The sequence below is a fragment of the Dreissena polymorpha genome, chromosome 2, assembly GCF_020536995.1.
Source record: "Dreissena polymorpha isolate Duluth1 chromosome 2, UMN_Dpol_1.0, whole genome shotgun sequence".
NCBI lineage: Eukaryota > Metazoa > Mollusca > Bivalvia > Myida > Dreissenidae > Dreissena > Dreissena polymorpha.
Genome location: NC_068356.1, coordinates 110,105,567 through 110,124,992, shown reverse-complemented (window position 1 = coordinate 110,124,992; position 19,426 = coordinate 110,105,567). Strand labels below are relative to the sequence as shown.

The window sequence follows — 19,426 nt, the reverse complement described above, 5'->3', positions numbered from 1 at the left end:
ACAAGGACAAAACGTACATTACCCTATATATCTTTCATATAGTGTATCATACTGAACATCGTTAAAAGGTTTATATGTAAAGTTGTAAAGCATTCTTTAGTCGTACAGATTTTTATATCTTGTGCAGCAATCCTATGTCATACTGATTCAGATGTTGTATTTCATCTCATGGTCAACCATAAGTTTGCATGCTGCATATCACCCTGACGTCGAGAAGACGCTGTCCATTAGCTTTTAGTCATACATGTCCTTATGTGACTGAATCATGGTGCACATGTCGCACTTCATCTCATAATCAAATTGAGCTTAACATATTGTACATCATCCTGCTATCGTACAGATTTAAAAATGTTGTACATTATCCTGTTATACAACAGAAGTTAACCTTTTGAAAATTATTCTGTTATCGTACAGACGTTTATATGCGGTGTATTATCCTATAGTGAAACAGAGGTTCGCATTGTTTTCATCAGTTAAACGTCGCACAGAGATTCAAATATGTTTAGATCATCATTGTTTCATGTACACAAGCGAAATACACTTGATATAAATCAACATCACGTCGCAAAAATTTTCCTTCTTGTATAAAGGTTAACGTCTTTGATATCACTTTGTAGAAGAACAGTAGTTAACATTTTGTACCTCGCCTTAAAGTGGGTCATTTTTAGTTGAAAACCTTGTTATACACATATTTGATAGTGATTTTTTTTAGAGTAGTTGATTTTTCATTACAATTTGATTATTTTTCATTCAAAAAGATGTTTTACTAATTATTGTCATAGCCATACGCTAACCACCAGCTGTGGTTTGTACACTGAACTTTGAAACAGACACTGTTAGTGTTAGCTATGGTATTCGAACCAAAATTTCAGATAAAAATGGTATCTTTGTAAAAACACATTGACATTATAAAAAGTACTCGAGGCATTATCTGTGTTTATTTTTTCTCATGTGTGCTCATACTTTTCACACTTAAAATAATGTTCGCTTCTATCTGAAACTCTGACACAAGTTTAGTGGGCGATGGTAAAATTTCCAGCGATGGTTAAATTTCCAGTTTCAGAACGTTGTTGATTTGCGTAAGAAGTTTGTAATTTTTAAATCATGTCTTAGTTTAAAATTTGCAAAAATAGAACGGAACTAAATGTATGACTTTAAACCGTATACAAATAAAACGACACGATTTTTGTCATGTTTTTTCTACCCCACCCACTCACTGGTCCATTGTGCGTATTTTGTATATAAAAAAGCCTCATTTAATAAAATTGTGCAATTGTTAACGCTCAATAAATACAATTTTTACAGAAGTTGAATAGCTGAGTATATTTTACTTACTTTGATTCTACGATTTACATGGATTCAACTAAGATAAATGCTTTTCGTAAAGGCTCGTTGAAAACACGTCTACTCACTGCTTCGCTTGAAAGTGAAACTGAGACGCAATTCCTTAGCAACTGATCTTGTTTATCAAGGTGTTTGTTTAATAAATTCCGCAAATGCGTCTTGATAATTTTGATCACAATGATCTATGACGTAACGAACTAACTATTATGACTTGTTGATTCGCGGTTACATTACATCGGTAATTTTAACATTTAATTAATAATATTTAAGAACAGCTAAACTTTGGGTAGTTTTTATTTTTTAACGTTTTAACAATATATTTCCTTTGGAAAATACATCAATCGTATATGGCTCACCTTTGTGTTGAACGTTTTGATGAATAAGGCCGTAGTCTATATACACTTAAATGAGTTTTCTAACGCAACACGTTTAGTGAAATATATCATTTATTAGTAAAGATTTTTATTTAAAATTTTAGCTGTGATCATTTGACTACATTTTGGGGTATGTAGATTCTCTAGATCTATAATTTTATATTTTTTGCACGTAAAAAAAGATGAAACAAGATTTTATTCCCAATGTATTTCAGTTACATCATTTAAAGTGAGTTATAACACCAGGAAAACATTAAAATAATTTTAAACAAGAGGGCATGAAAACCCCAAAGTCGCTCAACTGAGATACAAAGAAACTGACCAGTTTTGTGCAGCCTAATATTTCATTTGAACAAATGTTCTGACCAAGTTTCATGAAGAGTGAACTATAAATGGTCCCCTGGCGGCCATGTTTTTCAACAAACCGGAACCATTTTCAAACCCCATCCAAGATATCATCAAAACAAATCACAACATTGGTGCAAAAAGGTACCATGTGCCTTCTAATTTCAATGTCATATGGTACATGTACGTTTTTGCACCAAGGGGGCTAAATGTAATGACCAAGTGTAATGAAGATTGGACATTTTAAATGTGACTCCAGAGTGTTAACAAGTTTTTACAACAGCCATATAAAAGAAAAATGCCCCAGCCCCTGGCGGACATGTTTTTCAACCTAAGGGAACCATTTTCGCACTCGTCCAACATATCATTGACCAAGTTTTATGAAGATCGGACAATAAATGTGGCCTCTATAGTGTTAATGAGGTTTCACTATAGCCATATAAGTAAAAATGCCCCGCCCCCTGGGGCCATGTTTTTCAACAGACCAGAACTATTTTCGAACTCGTCCAAAATATCATCAAAACAAATGTTCTAACGAAGTTTTTCATTAAGAACGGACGATAAATTTGACATTTAGAGTGATCACAAGTTCTCACTAAAGCCATATGAAGAAAAGTGCACCGCCGGCTATGTTTTTCAACCAACGGGAGCCATTTTCGAACTCGTCCATCATTGGGACAAATCTTCTTACCAAGTTTCATAAAGATCAGAGATAAATGTGGCCTCCGAGTGTTAACATCAACTGACTAATGGGGTTGTTTACCCTCGGGACTTGGGTTAAAAACCATTACCCGAGCACCAGTATTAACAAGGTATTACCAAAGCCATATATAGCCTTATAAGGAAAATGCACCTGGCGGGACAAATCTTCTGACCAAATTTCGTTAAGATCCCACGATAAAAGTGGCCTCACGAGTGTTAACAAGTTTTAACTATAACCATTAAGGAAAAATGCCCCGCCCAATGGTGGCAATGTTTTTCTACCAACCAGAACCATTTTCAAACTCTTCCAAGATATCATTGGCAAAAGTCTTCTGACCAAATTTCATGAAGATCGAACAATAAATGTGACCTCTAGAAAGTTAACGAGGCAAATGTTGACACAGCACTACGCACAAAGGACAAAAGGCAATAACATTAGTTCACCTTGAGCACATTGTGCTCAGGGCTCAAGTGAGCTAAAAATGTTTTGCTCATATAAATGATCAGGAGGGCAACCGCGCATTGTGGCATATTGCAGGATTTGAGGAAACAACACAGGCGATACACACCGCACTCAGTCACCCCATGGATGTCATAAGCGGTAAAACGACTTGCAATTAAATGATGAATAATGAAAATGGCGGTTAAGCTTGTTTGGTAAGTTGATGAATGAAAATGTTACAACCTGGAATCATAACCATAAAGGCCTTTCAAAGTGTCCACACAGTTGACACCGTACAAGAGGCCTCAAACATCTAAAAACAAAACGCTGGTTCAGGAGTTTAACAATTTTATTTCTAATAATACTGGAAAAAATACTTATTTCTAGCCAAAACAATAAAGTTGTTTGTTTTTACTAATATCAACCAAAAATGTAGAGTATGTCTGTCGGCAAAACTTGTTTTTGCTTACAACAAACGATGTATTCAATTAAAAAGGATGTTTTATGACAGAAATAATCCCAATCTCTTTGGAAACTTCCGAATTAAAAATAAGAGTCTTTAATTGATACAAACAACTTTTTTTATTTCAGCCTTTATTTTGTATAAAAATATCACAAACAAATTGGTAAGGCATAAAATGTTAAAAACATCACAGTAACTTGACAAAAGACTTTACATACAAATCTTCCATTTTTTGGCTATACGCTTAACAAGAAAATAATTTTAAAAATATGTTGTTTTTTTAAATATACAAAAAAGTTTGTGAACTTTTAACAAAGCCCTGAGTCAAACATTATGACTTATGTTTAAAAACCTCGGTATCTAGAAATAACCAGAAAAGTCTTGCAAGCAAAGTTCTCAAAATGACGCAAAATAAAATGGCATTAAGGGATATCGCCACACTTATTAAAACATGGAAAATGTTAAGAAATGATAGAAATACAAAAATGAAACTTAAGATTAATTGTTTGCAAAGCGGGAATAAACTTGTACTATGGCTAATATAGCACACACATATTTATTGATCTAGTTAACATTGTCTGTCTTTAATGTACTATACTGGCTAAAACAATCATTAAATAATGAAGCCATACTACAAGAGTTTATATTTATTGATTTTCTCGTGTTCGTCTTTCAAAATCATTGCAATGCAGATCCTGTAGTATTGTTGCATCCCTAAGAAAAAGTTTATAAAACCATACAAATCTTTTTAAATTAAACAAGAGGGCCATGATGGCCCTGTATCGCTCCACTGCTGATAAAAGGCTGAAACAAATATTCTCTGCATGTGCAAATACTTAAATATAGGCCCTATTTAAGCACATGTACACTTTTGTGACGCCCTGGGCTGGGTCAAATTTAACCCCAGGGGCATAATGTGAGCAAACTTTGTAGAGGACTACTATATCGCACTACATGTACATACAAAATATGGTAGCCCTAGGTCCTAGAGTTAAGGACAAGAATATTTTAAACGTTTTCACAAAATAAGCAAGATATTAGCATATATAATGTTCAATTTTGTGACCCGCGGGGTCAGGGTCAAATTTGACCCAAACAGCATATTTTGAACAAACTTGGTAGAGGACTATAAGATGTTACTGCATACCAAATTCAGTAGCCATAGTCTGAATGGTTTTCGATAAGAAGATTTTTAAAGATTTCAAAAAATAGGCGCTTTATAAGCCTTTATTCAATTTTGTGACCCCCCAGGGCAGGGTCAAAGTTGACCCCAGAGGCATTATTTGAACAAATTTGGTAGAGGTTTATTTGATGTCACTTCATACCAAATTTGGTAGCCCTAGGTTCAATGGTTATGGACAAAAGACTTTTATTAAAGTTTTCACAAAATACATGTAGGCCCCATATAAGTGTATGTTCAGTTTTGTGACTCCCTGGGCAGGGTTAAATTTGACCCAAGGGGCATAATTTGAACAAACTTGGAAGAAAACTGTAAGATGTCACAACATACTAAATTTGGTAGCCCTATGCCTTATGGTTAAGGACAGAAAGATTTGCAAAGTTTTCACAAAATAGGCACTATATAAGCATATAATCGATTTTGTGGCCCCCAGGGCAGGGTCAAATTTGACTCCTGGGGCATAATTTGAATAAACCAAGTAGAGGACTATACAATGTCACTACATACCAAATTGTGTAGCCCTAGGCCTAATGGTTATGGACAAGAATTTTTTAAGTTTTCACAAAATAGGCATTATATAAGCATATGTTCAATTTTGTGACCCCCGGGGCAGGTTCAAATTTGACCCCAGGGATAAAATTTGAACAAATTTGGTAGAGGACTATAAGATGTCACTACATACCAAATTTGATAGCCCTAGGCCGGATGGTTATGGACAGGAAGGTTTTTGAAGTTTTCACAAAATAGGCATTATATAAGCATATGTTCAATTTCGTTACCCCCCGGGGCAGGGTCAAATTTGACCCCAGGGATAAAATTTGAACAAATTTGGTAGAGGACTATTAGATGTCACTACATACCAAATTTGATAGCCCTAGGCCCGATGGTTAAGGACAGAAAGATTTTTAAGATTTTCACAAAATAGGCCTTATATAAGCATATGTTCAATTTTGTGATCCCCCAGGGCAGGGTCAAATTTGACCCCAGGGGCATAATTTGAACAAAAAAGAGAGAACTATTACATGTAACTACATACCAAATTTGGTAGAACTATGCCCTTGGGGCAGGGTCAAACTTGACCCCAGGGGCATAGTTTGAACAAACTTGGTAGAGGACTATAAGATGTCACTACATACCAAATTTGGAAGCCCTAGGCCCAATGTTTATGGACAAGTTGATTTTTAAAGTTTTCAAAAAATAAGACCTTTATAAGCATATATTCAATGTGATCCCCGGGGCATTTTCAAATTTGACCCCAGGGGCATAATTTGAACAAACTAAGAAGAGAACTATTACATGTCACTACATACCAAATTTGGTAGCCCTATGCCATACTGTTATGGACAGAAAGATTTTTAAAGTTTTCACAAAATAGGCCTTATAAAAGCATATGTTCAATTGTGTGACCCCCGGGGCAGGGTCAAATGTGACCCCAGGGGCATAATTTAAAGAAATTTGGTAGAGGACTATTAGATGTCTCTACATACCAAATTTGATAGCCCTAGGCCCAATGGTTATGGACAAAAGATTTTGAAATTTTTCACAAAATAGGCCTTATATAAGCTTATGTTCAATTTTGTGAACCCCAGGGCATGGTCAAATTTGAACCCAGGGGCATAATTTGAAGAAATTTGGTAAAGGACTATTAGATGTCTCTACATACTAAATTTGATAGCCCTAGGCCCAATGGTTACTGACAAGTAGATTTTGAAAGTTTTCACAAAATTGACCCTATAAAAGCATATGTTCAATTTTGTGACCCCAAGGGCAGTGTCAAATTTGACCCAAGGGTCATAGTTTGAAGAAATTTGGTAGAGGACTATTAGATGTCTCTACATACCAAATTTGATAGCCCTAGGCCCAATGGTTATGGACAAGAAGATTTTGAAAGTTTTTACAAAAAAGGCCTTACATAAGCAAATTTTCATTTTTTGTGACCCCCGGGGCAGGGTCAAATTTGACCCCAGGGGCATAATTTGAACAAATTTGAAAGAGGTTCACCCCAGAAACATTCCTGAGAAATTTCATCAGAATTGGACCAGTAGTTTAGGAGAAGAAGATGTTTTAAGGAAAAGTTAACACAAGCATGCACGCACGCACGCACGCACCCGGGCACAGGACCATGACATAAGCCCCGCTGGCCTTTGGCCAGTGGAGCTAAAAATGTTTAACTTGCAACAAAAATAACAAGAGCTTTGTCACAGACATGACGAATACCCCCACATGCCGCATTGACACAGAATATTTTGCATGTTGTCTTCACAAAAAACAGCGGACACCATGCTCAATGTTTAAAACGCACTTAGTGACCCCGTGACCTAGTTTTTGACCCGGCATGGCCCATTTTCGAACTTGACCTACACATCATCTAGAAACAACTTCTGACCAAGTGTGTTGAAGATCGGATGAAAACTACTTGAATTAGAGAGCGGACACCATGCTGAATGTGTAAAACATACTAAGTGACCCCGTGGCCTAGTTTTTGATCTGGCATGGCCAATGTTTGAACTTGGCCTTAAGATCATCTAGATAAAACTTCTGACCAAGTTTTGTGAAGATCGGATGAAAACTACTTGAATTAAAGAGCGCACACCATGTTAATCTTAAACAAGAGGGCCTGAAAGGCCCAAAGTCGCTCACCTGAGATAACAAGATATTATTGGGATAAATCTTCTGACAAAGTGTCACGAAGATCGGAAAATAAATGTGGCCTCTAGAGTGTTAACAAGGTTTTACTATAGCCATATAAGGAAAAATGCCCCACCCCCTGGCAGCCATGTTTTTCAACCAACCGGCATCATTTTTGAACTCGTCCAAGATATTATCGGGATGAATCTTCTGACCAAGTTTCATGAAGATCGGACAGTTAATGTGGCCTCTAGAGTGTTAACAAGATTTTACTATAGCCATATTAGGAAAAATGCCCCGCCCCATGGAAGCCATTTTTTTCAAGCAAACATAATTATTTTCAAACTCATCCAAGATATCATTGAGACCAATCTTCAGACCAAATTTCATGAAGATTGGACAATAAATGTGGCCTCTAGGGTGTTAATAAGGTTTTACTATAGCCATATAAGGAAAAGTGCCCCACCCCTTGTGGCCATGTTTTTAAAGCAACCAAAACCATTTTCAACTCATCCAAGATATCATTGGGACAAATCTTCTGACCAAGTTTCATGATGATCGGAAAATAAATGTGACCTCTAGAGTGTTAAGAAGGTTTTACAATAGCCATATTAGGAAAATAGCCCCGCCCCCGTAGTGGCCATATTTTTCAACCAACCGGCATCATTTTTGAATTCTTCCAAGATAATATTAGGATGAATCTTCTGACCGAGTTTCATGAAAATCAGAATATAAATGTGGCCTCTAGAGTGTTAACAAGATTTTACTATAGCCTTATATAGCCATATAAGGAAAAATGCCCCACCCTTTGGCGGCCATGTTTTTCAAGCAAACGTAACCATTTTCGAACTCATCCAAGATATCATTAAGACAAATCTTCTGACCAAATTTCATCAAGATTGGACAATAAATGTGGCCTCTAGAGTGTTAACAAGGTTTTACTATAGCCATATAAGGAAAAATGCCCCGCCCCCTGGCGGCCATGTTTTTTCAACCAACCGGCATCATTTTCGAACTCATCCAAGATATTATTGGGATGAATCTTCTGACCAAGTTTCATGAAGATTGGACGATAAATGTGGCCTCTAGAGTGTTAACAAGATTTTACTATAGTCATATATAGCCATATAAGGAAAAATGCCCTGCCCCTTGGCAGCCATGTTTTTCAAGCAAAGGTTACAATTTCTGAACTCATCCAAGATAACAGTGGGACAAATCTTCTGAGCAAGCACTAGAGTGTTAACAAGGTTTTACTATAGCCATATAAAGAAAAATGCCCCACCCCCTGGCGGCCATGTTTTTCAACCCACCAACATCATTTTCGCACTTGCCAAGATATTATTGGGATGAATCTTCTGACCAAGTTTTATGAGGATCGGACAATAAATGTGGCCTCTAGAGTGTTAACAAGATTTTGCTATAGCTGTATATAGCCATATAAGGAAAAATGCCCCGCCCCTTGGCAGCCATGTTTTTCAAGCAAACGTCACCATTTTCGTACTCATCCAAGATATCATTGAAACCAATCTTCTGACCAAATTTCATGAAGATTGGACAATAAATGTGGCCTCTAGAGAGTGAACAAGACAAATGTTGTCGTCGCATGACGGACTATGGACAACGGACGACGGACAAAAGGCAATCACAAAAGCTCACCATGAAACGAACTTTGTGACCCCGTGACCTAGTTTTTGACCTGCCGTGACCCATGTTCGAACTTGAACTAGACATCATCTAGATACAACTTCTGACCAAGTTTGGTGAAGATTGGATGAAAACTACTTGAATTAGAGAGCGGACACAATGTTCAATGTTTAAACGCACTAAGTGACCCCGTGACCTAGTTTTTGACTCGGCATGACCCATATTCGAACTTGACCTAGACATTATCTAGAAACAACATCTGACCAAGTTTGGTGAAGATCGGATGAAAATGACCTGAATTAGAGAGTGGACACTTATAAGAACCGACAGACAGACAAGTTCACTCCTATATACCCCCCTACACTTCGTTTGTGGGGGTATAATAATTGGTTACCTATGTGTAAGCATAAATCAATACATTCTAATGCAGGTTATTAATTGTTCATTGAAGCACCTTTAAATAAGTTTTTTCCATCAAGAAACTGTCTATAAGTGGCCTCACATGGCTTTTTTGCGAGGTGTAAGGATGACCTTAACTCCCTCCCCTGGCCGCAGAATTAGTTCCGCCAATGGGCACATCTCGTCAAGCTTCTGCATGCTCTTCACTGAGAAGTTACGAAAGATGTTGGACAGAATGACTTTCTCTTCCAGTAGAGCGAACTTCTGACCTGTTGCAAAAAAACAAGATGTCTTGATAATAAGCTCTACTAAAGAAATACCTACTGGTTAGTCTTTTTAAATCATTCTAGCAGTTCACGATTAACTAAATAAAGTGATGCCTTTCTCTGTTTTTTAGAGGCTTGTTTTCTGTCTAATCTAGCAGATGTCTCCAATCGTAAACAAGAAATGTGTCCACACTACATAAAAGCGTAACTGGCATGACCCATTTTCGAACTAGCCCATGTTCAAACTTGGCCAAGAGATCATCAAGATAAAACTTGTGACCAAGTGTGGTGAAGATTGGATAAAAACTACTTGAATTAGAGAGCGGACACCATGCTGAATGTTTCATAGCACTAAATGACACCGAGACCTAGTTTTTGGCCCGGCATGGCCCAAGTACGAACTTGGCGTAGACATTATCTAGATACATCTTCTGACCAAGTTTAGGGAAAATCGGATGAAAACTACTTGAATTGGAGAGCGGACAAAATGCTGAATGTTTGAAACGCACTAAGTGACACCATGACCTAGTTTAGGGCCCGGCATGACCCATGTTCGAACTTGGCCTAGACATTTTCTAGATACAACTTCTGACCAAGTTTGGTGAAGATCAGATGAGAACCACTTGAATTAGAGAGACGGACGGACAGACAGACTGACAGACCGATGGACAATGAGAAAACTATATGCCGCTTAGGGGCATAAAAAATAACACTGAACATCAATTCTTTTCAGCACACATGTTGAGAAAAGAATAACATGCAGAGTGTTTATAGTATTAGTATACAAGCATAAAATTCAGGAAAATGACAGCAGATCATTAAACAGACATTCCAATCAAATTTACTTATATCTACAAAGTGTCCAGTAAAAATTATTGTTAAAATAAATCACTAAAGAGAAGAACAAGCAATCATCAAAGCTTTTACAGTAGAAAAAGTATGTTCACAAAATAGTATGGTTTAATATTTGAGTTGTAGACAAAAACATGGAGTGGCATTATTTCATTTTATTTTCATTATAATTTCATAACATTATCTAGATACAACTTCTGACCAAATTTGGTGAAGATCGGATGAGAACCATCGGTTTGAAACAGTTGACAAACGACTTTGGACAAACAAAAGGGCCTGAAATCCTTACCAGATTTTAAGGTCATCTAATTGTTAAAACTTGAACTAGTGACCTTGATTTTGGACACATGTGACTTGGCCAAGGTATTGTCAAAAAAAAACAGTGACCAAGTTTTATCAACATTAAGTTATATTTGTGGCCTTCTTAGTAGTATCAATGTATTTATAAAACTTGATTAGGTGACCTAGTTTTAAGAAGCATTTGACTTAGATTTAAACTCAACTTTCATATTTCAAAGATCGAATTCTTACCAAGTTCTTACCAAGCTATATCAAACATTGAGTAATAATTGTGGCCCCTGAAGTGGTTAAAAGGATTTTTTAAGAATTTATCTGGTGACCTTGTTTGTGTGACTTAGAATCAAAAGCAGCATAGAAATTGTCAAGGTAAACATTCTGCCCAAGTAAAAAATGTGGCCTAAAAAGTGGTTTCACATTTTTAAGATTTGACTTGGTGACAAAGTTTTTTGAATCTACATAACCTAGATTTAAACTCAGCACAGATATATTATTAGGACAAACATTATTACAAAGTTTAATGGAAATTGAGTCATAATTGTGGCTTCTAAAGATGTTATAAGCATTTTCTAAGGTTTTACCTGATGACCTAGTTTTTGGAAGAACGTGACTCACATTAGACCTCAGCCTAGATATTGTAAAGATCAACAGTTTGAGCCAGTTTCATTAACACTGAATAAAAACAACATGAGACTCTTGTTCATTAATGACAAAAGTTGATGATGGACTACTGATGTAGGAGGCATAGATTGATCATAATACCTCACCATGATCACTATGTGCTGAGATGAGCTAAAAAGAAGGCAAAACAGTAGTCTACTTGTTAATTGCTAAAACATTAAGCTTAAACATAATTATTTAAAAAAAACATCTGCCATGGTGGCTGTATTTGGTGACTGTAGAGTTCAAACTTACCAATGCAATTTCTGGGTCCAGCCGAGAATGGTATGTACGCGAATGGGTGTCTTGACACGCAGTTTACCGGCAGAAACCGATCTGGGTCAAATGTTTCCGGATCAGGATAGATATCCTCTAAGGAATGGATCGCAGCAGGTACTATGAGAACACTTGTGCCCTTTTCCAAAGGAACGCCACCTGTCGGGTGTGAAGAAAAGTTTTGATCACATTGATTTTGTGAAAAATGGAGAAATTAAATAATCGCCAGCAAGTTTTTTAACAAGCACAAAAGCATGAAGCACTTATGGATATTGGCAATTGCATTATCCCCAATTTTCCAAATTACTGTTGTCTGCTATCTGAGCGGTGGTTTTGGTCAATAACTTGCATTAACTGATCTTGATGACACTTAGGACATTACAAACTTTGTTGGAGAGCTGCTTGGCGTTGTTATGGGGCTAGTGGGGTCAAGGTCACCATTTTTAAAGTTTGGATGGAGGTATTATTACATTTGAATTTTATTCACTGCTAGCTGAATGGATACCTAGCTAAGGATTGCATTTTAAGCTGTTCAGATCAAGGTCACTGTTACAAAAATTAGAAATATATTTTCCCCTAAGTAACTCAAATTTGCAATCAGGTGTAAAATAGAAATCTTTGTGTAGGTAGCTTACCTACAAACCAAGCTTGGGATTGCATTTGGCATCAGTCAGGGTAACGTCAAGGTCACTGATAATTACAATAGAAACAACTGTTTCCGCTTAAAAACTTGCGTTTGGAAAGAAGTTTTGCATTGAAATTGTGTGTGTAGGTTGCTGTCATAGACTTTGGTGGGGATTGCATTTCGGTCGAGTTTGATGAAGGTCAAGGTCAATTGCTAAAAATAGAAAAACAGTCTCTGCACAAGTATTTTAGTTTAGATACAGGTTTTATTCTGAAATGGTATGTGAAGGTAGTTTACCTGCATAACATACTTGAGATTGCACATAAATTATTTTAATTACAATAGTTTTAACATTAAAAACAAATAATAATATAAAGAAGAAAAAAACAACAACAAAAAAAACAACTTAATTATATGCAAAATTAAACTCACTTACAACAAAAAAATAACGTCGCAAAAGAAAATTGTTCCATTTTTTTAAAAGGCAATACCATTTGAGGTCTGCATAAAGGCTATATCCACACACATTTCGTTGCAAAACCCTCCATCAAGACTCTTCTTTATAAAGGGAAACTCGCTTCTATTTTTGGTACAAGTGACCTGTTCATTGACCTGACTGGCCCCATACAAAGTCTGCACGTATGCTAGCTAGACACACATTTCAACACAACACCTTGCAGCTATTACAAGTTATTTAGCGCGAACAATTTTGAGAGAAGTTGAGAACAGTGACCATGACCTACCAAGTCATAATTGGAATATCTTGGGAGGTCTACATGTATGCTTCCTTCACTCAAAATAACATCAAAATACCTACATTCAAAATAAAGTTATTGAAAAGAATTCTCTGTTTTTAGTAACAGTGACCTTGAACCAACTTGCCTCTACCAAAGATCAGCATTTTAGCAACATATGCACAAAACTGTATAAAAAAGTTTTCATATTTACAAAAGTATTCAAAAGAAACTCTTTATCTATTTTAGCGACAGTGAAATTGCCCCAATTTTCCCCAAGGGCTGGTTCTCCATACACACTTGCTGTATCCAACGTTAATGTAATAACCAAAGTTGTAAATGTGCATAACAATTGTGGCATTTGGTCAGTGACCCTACAACATATCTTTAAGACATACATTGAGATCGTTTTGAATATCTGTTGCACATATAAAGATACTTCATTAACCTGAATTACATCCCAAACATATGTGTGAACTTTCTGTACAGATGTTACACATTTACTTGAAATAGATTGAATTTTATAGCTCAAACTATTCAAGGAATAGCAAAATAAACTAGAGCTTTGTCACAGATGGAACATATACCACCACATGCTGCATTGACAAAGAATATTTTGCATGCTGTCTTCACAAAACAAGAGAAGCTAATTTATGGTGAATTTTAAGAATTATTATGCCATTATCATTTATGGTCATTTTGACCTTTGCACTCTGAATTCTTTCGCATGACACGCCGTGCTATGACTGTGAACAAAAGTAATGTACAAGGTCATTTTAAAATCTCACAATGAATGACATAGTTATGGTATTGAAGTAATTCTTTCACATGACACACCGTCCTATGATTGTGAACAAATGTACCAAGTAATTTTAAAATCTCACAATGAATGACATAGTTATGGCCCAGACACGATCATTTATGGCCATTTTTGACCTTTGAACTCAAAGTGTGACCTTGATGTTGCAGATATCTACTTAATTCTTTTGCATGACACACTGTCAATGATTTTTTAACAAATTTACAGAGTAATTTTTAAATCTCACAATGAATGACATAGTTATGGCCCAGACAAGATCATTTATGGCCATTTTTGACTTTTGAACTCAAAGTGTGACCTTGACCTTGGAGATACTGACGTAATTCTTTCACATCACACACCGTCCAATGATTGTGAACAAATGTGCCAAATGATTTTAAAATCTCACAATGAACGACATAGTTATGGCCCGGACAAGCTCTTTTATGTCTATTTTTTTACCATTGAACTAAAAGTGTGACCTTGGAGATATCGACGTAATTCTTTGTAAGACACACCGTCCAATGATGGTGAACAAATGTGCCATATTATTTTAAAGTCTCTCAAAAATGACAAAGTTATGGCCCAAACAAGATCATTTATGGCCATTTTTTACCTTTGTACTCAAAGTGTGACCTTGACATTGCAGATTTGGACAAATGTGCCAAATGATTTTAAAATCTCACAATGAACGACACAGTTATGGCCCGGACTCTTTTATGGCCATTTTTTACCTTTGAACTCAAAGTGTGACCCTGAAGATATCAACATAATTCTTTCGCATGACACACCTTCCAATGATGGTGAACAAATGTGCCAAATGATTTTAAAATCTCAAATGGACGACATAGCTATGGCCTGGACAAGCTCATTTATGGCCATGTTTGACCTTTGAACTCCAAGTGTGACCTTGACCTTGGAGATATTGACGTACTATTTTTGCATGACACACCGTCCCATGATGGTGAACAAATATACCATGTCATTTCAAAATCTAACGATAAATGAAATAGTTATGGTCTGGACAAACTTTCGGTTTAAAACGCACTAAGTGACCCAGTGACCTACTTTTTGACCCGGCATGACCCATATTCAAACTTGGCTTAGACATCATCTAGATACTACTTCTGACTAAGTTTGGTGAAGATCGTATGAAATTTTCGGGACAGCAGACAGACCGACCAACAGACCGACAAAGTGACTCCTATATAGCCCCCATCACCAATGGCAATAATAACAATACCAACCATATAACAAAAACTGTCTAGATCTGAACAGAGTGAAACCATCTTTTTAAACTGTCAAAGGTATAAAAATCTGCAGATCAAGTTTGATGATAATTATTTTGGAATAAATTGAAGTTACATGTACTTACGGATGACAATGTCCTCTGTCAGACTCCTACCGAACACAGGCACTGAAGGACGCATCCGTAATGCCTCCTGGAAACATTTATTATGATGGAACATCACGGTGGTGAAGCAAACAAGTTTGTTGAAATAACAAAAGGATTTTTGCTAAAAGCTGTGTATTCTTTATTTAAATGCTTATCGTGACAACTGCCTACTTTTAGCATAAACACTGTATTCTGATTGGTTTGTCCAATCACATGAGTCATGGTGACTTGTTGCTCATTTCCAAATGAACCCAATTCACATTCAAATTTAAACATGAATATTTATGACGTACTGCATTTTTATAAACCAGTTAAGTGTATTGTCAATAATGCAATCATATCAACAATATCCTGCCCTACAAATATCAAAACAAAACTAAGGCTTGATTTTCACACAAGCTTATACAAGTCTGTTGTGACCATTAGAGTGTTACAATTACATTTTAAATATTTTCTTCGTGTTATTATCATACTAGAACATTTTTCTGCATTTCAACCGCGTATGAACTGGGTTAGGAAATTGTATGCCTGATTTATGCATAACCCCATTGACCTAATTTTCCAAATGCATTTACTTTCACAAGAACAAACTTTGCATATTTTAGTTTCAAATGGACTTCTCAATGACAATTCACAAATGCATTGAAAATGGTCTTATAGTTTTTTTTATTATTTATCATTTAAAAAAAAATATATAATGCCATAATAATTTATCAATATTCAGTAAATTTAGTTAGTGCACTATGTTTTTGCAAGGTACCTGTGTACAGTAAATTCCATTTGCATCACTCGAACTGTGAAACATGAACTTAATGATGGTCCATAGGTGCTCATCTGAGTTAACAGACAGCAATTGTTGAAGACTTGAACTGGTGATCAGTTGTTGATCCCACTTGTTCCAGATTCAAACATGGCTTTTATATTGTCAAGATCAACATTTTGACAAAGTTTCATCAATACTGATTCATAAATGGAGCCTCTAGAGTAGAAACAAGCTTTTTTAAGATTACACCTGGTGACCTAGATTTTGACGTGCATGACTTAAAATTTAAGAGACAGTACTTTGCCTAGATACGATCAAGATAAAGAAACATGTAGTGGTCCAAGTGGTCCCTATAAGCATGTGAACCAGGTTCAAACTTGGCCTAAACATTGTCAAGATAAATGTCCCCACCAAGTTTCATCAAAATTTAGTCATAAATGTGGCCTCTTGAATTTAACGAGGTTTTCTAAGATTTGACCTGTTTAGAAGGGCTTTAAACACAAATAACCTAGATTTATTGTACACATAAAAATATAGTTTTATCAAGAATAAGTCATAAATGTGGCCTCAAAAGTTGTTACAAGGTTTTTCTAAGATTTAATCAGGTGACTTGTTTTTTTAACACATGTAACCCAGATTGGAACTTGTTGAAGATATCGCAAAGATGAACACACGGACCAAGTTACATCAAGATTGAGCCATTACTGAGGCCTTTAGAGTGGTTCCAAAGTTTTTCTAAGATTTGACCGGCCAGTGTTTTTCTCTCACCATAATGGTAAAATGGGCAATTGTGTGGTTGTGACTAAAATTAAGAACTTGTTTTGTTTGGTATCAAATACTTTGAAATTGAGAATAAAAGTGTAAGTATTCATTTAGTTAGATTAATCTCACTCAGAGCTGGATAGGGATATGAACTAAATGTTGCATTATTATTATTATTATTATTTATTTAATCCTTTTTGGAAACTTTTAATTAGGAAATCTAGGCTATTATTTGGGAAAAAACTTACTTTTGAGAATGAGACTCAACATCGAGTCATAAATAAGACCTCTAGAGAACAAGGTTTTTCTGACATTCAACCTAGCAACTTAGTTTTTTAACACATATGGCCCAGTTTCAAGATCTGTTTTGAAAATGTCAAGATTAACATTCTGACCTAGTTTTTACAAGATTTAGATAGGTATTGTCAATATCAAGTTTCATCAGATTGGATGAAAAATGTGGCCTTTGATGTTGTAACAAGCTTAAGTTGACGGTGCCCACTGACCGACAAAGTTGGTTGTTAGGAGCTTTAATGTCACCAAAAGGAGACTCCAATGCATGTTACCTTAATGCAGCACTCCAAGTACTTCATTTCCTTCAAGTCGTCCATAGTTGCGTCCCTTTCACTGTCACCTGTAGCAACGAGATAGTTATCACTCACTGTTAGTAATTTTGAAACCAAAGTTGTTTTGCATTCAACAGGCATATTCACACCAATTATTTTCCCATTAGAACAGTGTTGAACAGAAATTGTAACAAGGGCTGTTTGTAAAACATGCATGCCCCCAATATGGGCTGTCAGTTGTAGTGGCAGCCATTGTGTGAATACGTTTTTTGTCACTGTGAACTTGACCTTTGACCTAGTGACTTGAAAATCAATAGGGCCCCTATCGGCAACTTATTGATTTAATCAGCATCCACGCCATGGTGTTTTTAAAATAGGGGTCGCTAATTGCTATCGAAAGATGTACCGTAATAACTCTATGTTTTCGGACACTTAAAAATATTTTTTTTTTTTCGTGTCCGAAAACTTAGATACCTAAAATATTCACAAAATAGAGGTGTCCGAAAACTTAGAGTCAAAAGTGAAGTGTCCGAAAATAGAATAGCACGCGCTTGTAAAATACCATGCTGTAAAGTATAAATTGCAGTTATATATGTTTGCACTGCATTTTAAATAATTTTAAATGCTTAATTTATTTGACAGAAAGTTACTACAAGGTTGTACTTTGACCAACGAGTTCAAAGATTAGCATGTATGTACCAATACTCGCTAGTATGAACCTGTAATTAACGCAATAAAAAATTCAAACTTTAAATTCTTTGTTTTTTCCTTTCCGACAGTTGTTGTCTAACACCTTCCATTGTTCGTAAAACTTGTAATAGGGTGCATCACACTTTGAAGCGTTTAGTATTTGTCACAGTTATTTTACTGAGAAGTGGTAGTACCATTGCGGTAGATAATTTAACTGTTAATTGGCGCTACCCCTGGCAATTGTCATAACGCTTATGCTATCGGGCGAAACCATGGTTTAATACCGGTTTACAAGGTTATTTACCCAATTACGCAAATGCAATGGTCCGTTGCCCTCAGGCATGCACCTGCCATGTTTTATTATGTTAATCTGGTTGTAAAACCTCATGATCGAAACGTCATTAGATATCAAAAACAGGATAGAAATTGTGTAAAATAGCGCTGTGAAATATATTGTCCGAAAACTAAGAGACATTAATTATGGACGAAAACTCGTGTGTCCGAAAATTAAGAGTCACGAAAAATAATTATTTTTGCTAAAAAAAGGGGTGTCCGAAAACTTAGAGTGTCCGAAAACATAGAGTAATTATGGTATCGTAAAAAAATAAGCGCCACCTGCGTTTGTATAAATTTCATGGCCCAATTAAGTCCAGCAATAGTATTATCCTGTGTATTATACAACCTAAGATTATAAAAAAACCTGTCAAAACACCGATTTTGTACATCAAACAAATTGAATGCTGACCAATACACATTGATGTTTCTCACAAACTACCTTTCGTTTTCAACGGATTTTCATAAAATAGTTTGTACATATTGCATCAATCTAAATTTAGAGTTAATTTCTGATTGGTTGAATAAGAATAGTGCTCGAAGCGCTCACATCGTGTCACACATGATTTACACAAGTTCAAGGGGATATCCCTGCACCAATTGGATGTCAAATCGAGGCAAACAGGGACACCCGATATTTCAGTTAATGGAGTGTGTTTACTTCCGGAAAAAGGAGAACGCATGTGTTCACGAAATTCTGAACAAACATTCATCGTCAATATTGGGCAGAAATATACAGTTTTTGTAAGTAATATACTGACTAAAGAAAAGGTGGAATGATTGATCGTTTTAGGTGTCCCGCTTTGGTCAAATGTCCCGATAATTTTTTATGAAAAGTCCCGATTTGATCCTGAAAATCTCTGGCATGTATGAATAGGGGTCATCT

The 19,426-nt window shown here is 36.0% G+C and overlaps 1 protein-coding gene across 1 annotated transcript in view; it reads right to left on the bottom strand.

The window, feature by feature from the left end:
- Positions 1–3,538: 3,538 nt before the first annotated feature.
- The window catches only part of LOC127868477 (cytochrome P450 4V2-like), a 40,043-nt gene continuing 24,155 nt past the window's right edge, over positions 3,539–19,426 (bottom strand). Inside the window, exons 9-12 of the mRNA XM_052410296.1 lie at positions 17,518–17,585; positions 15,406–15,472; positions 11,852–12,031; positions 3,539–9,790 (exon numbers count right to left, since the gene is read on the bottom strand). Of these exons, the coding sequence (XP_052266256.1) occupies positions 9,621–9,790; positions 11,852–12,031; positions 15,406–15,472; positions 17,518–17,585 (485 nt within the window). The 3' untranslated portion in view covers positions 3,539–9,620. The remainder of the gene's footprint in view (positions 9,791–11,851; positions 12,032–15,405; positions 15,473–17,517; positions 17,586–19,426) is intronic.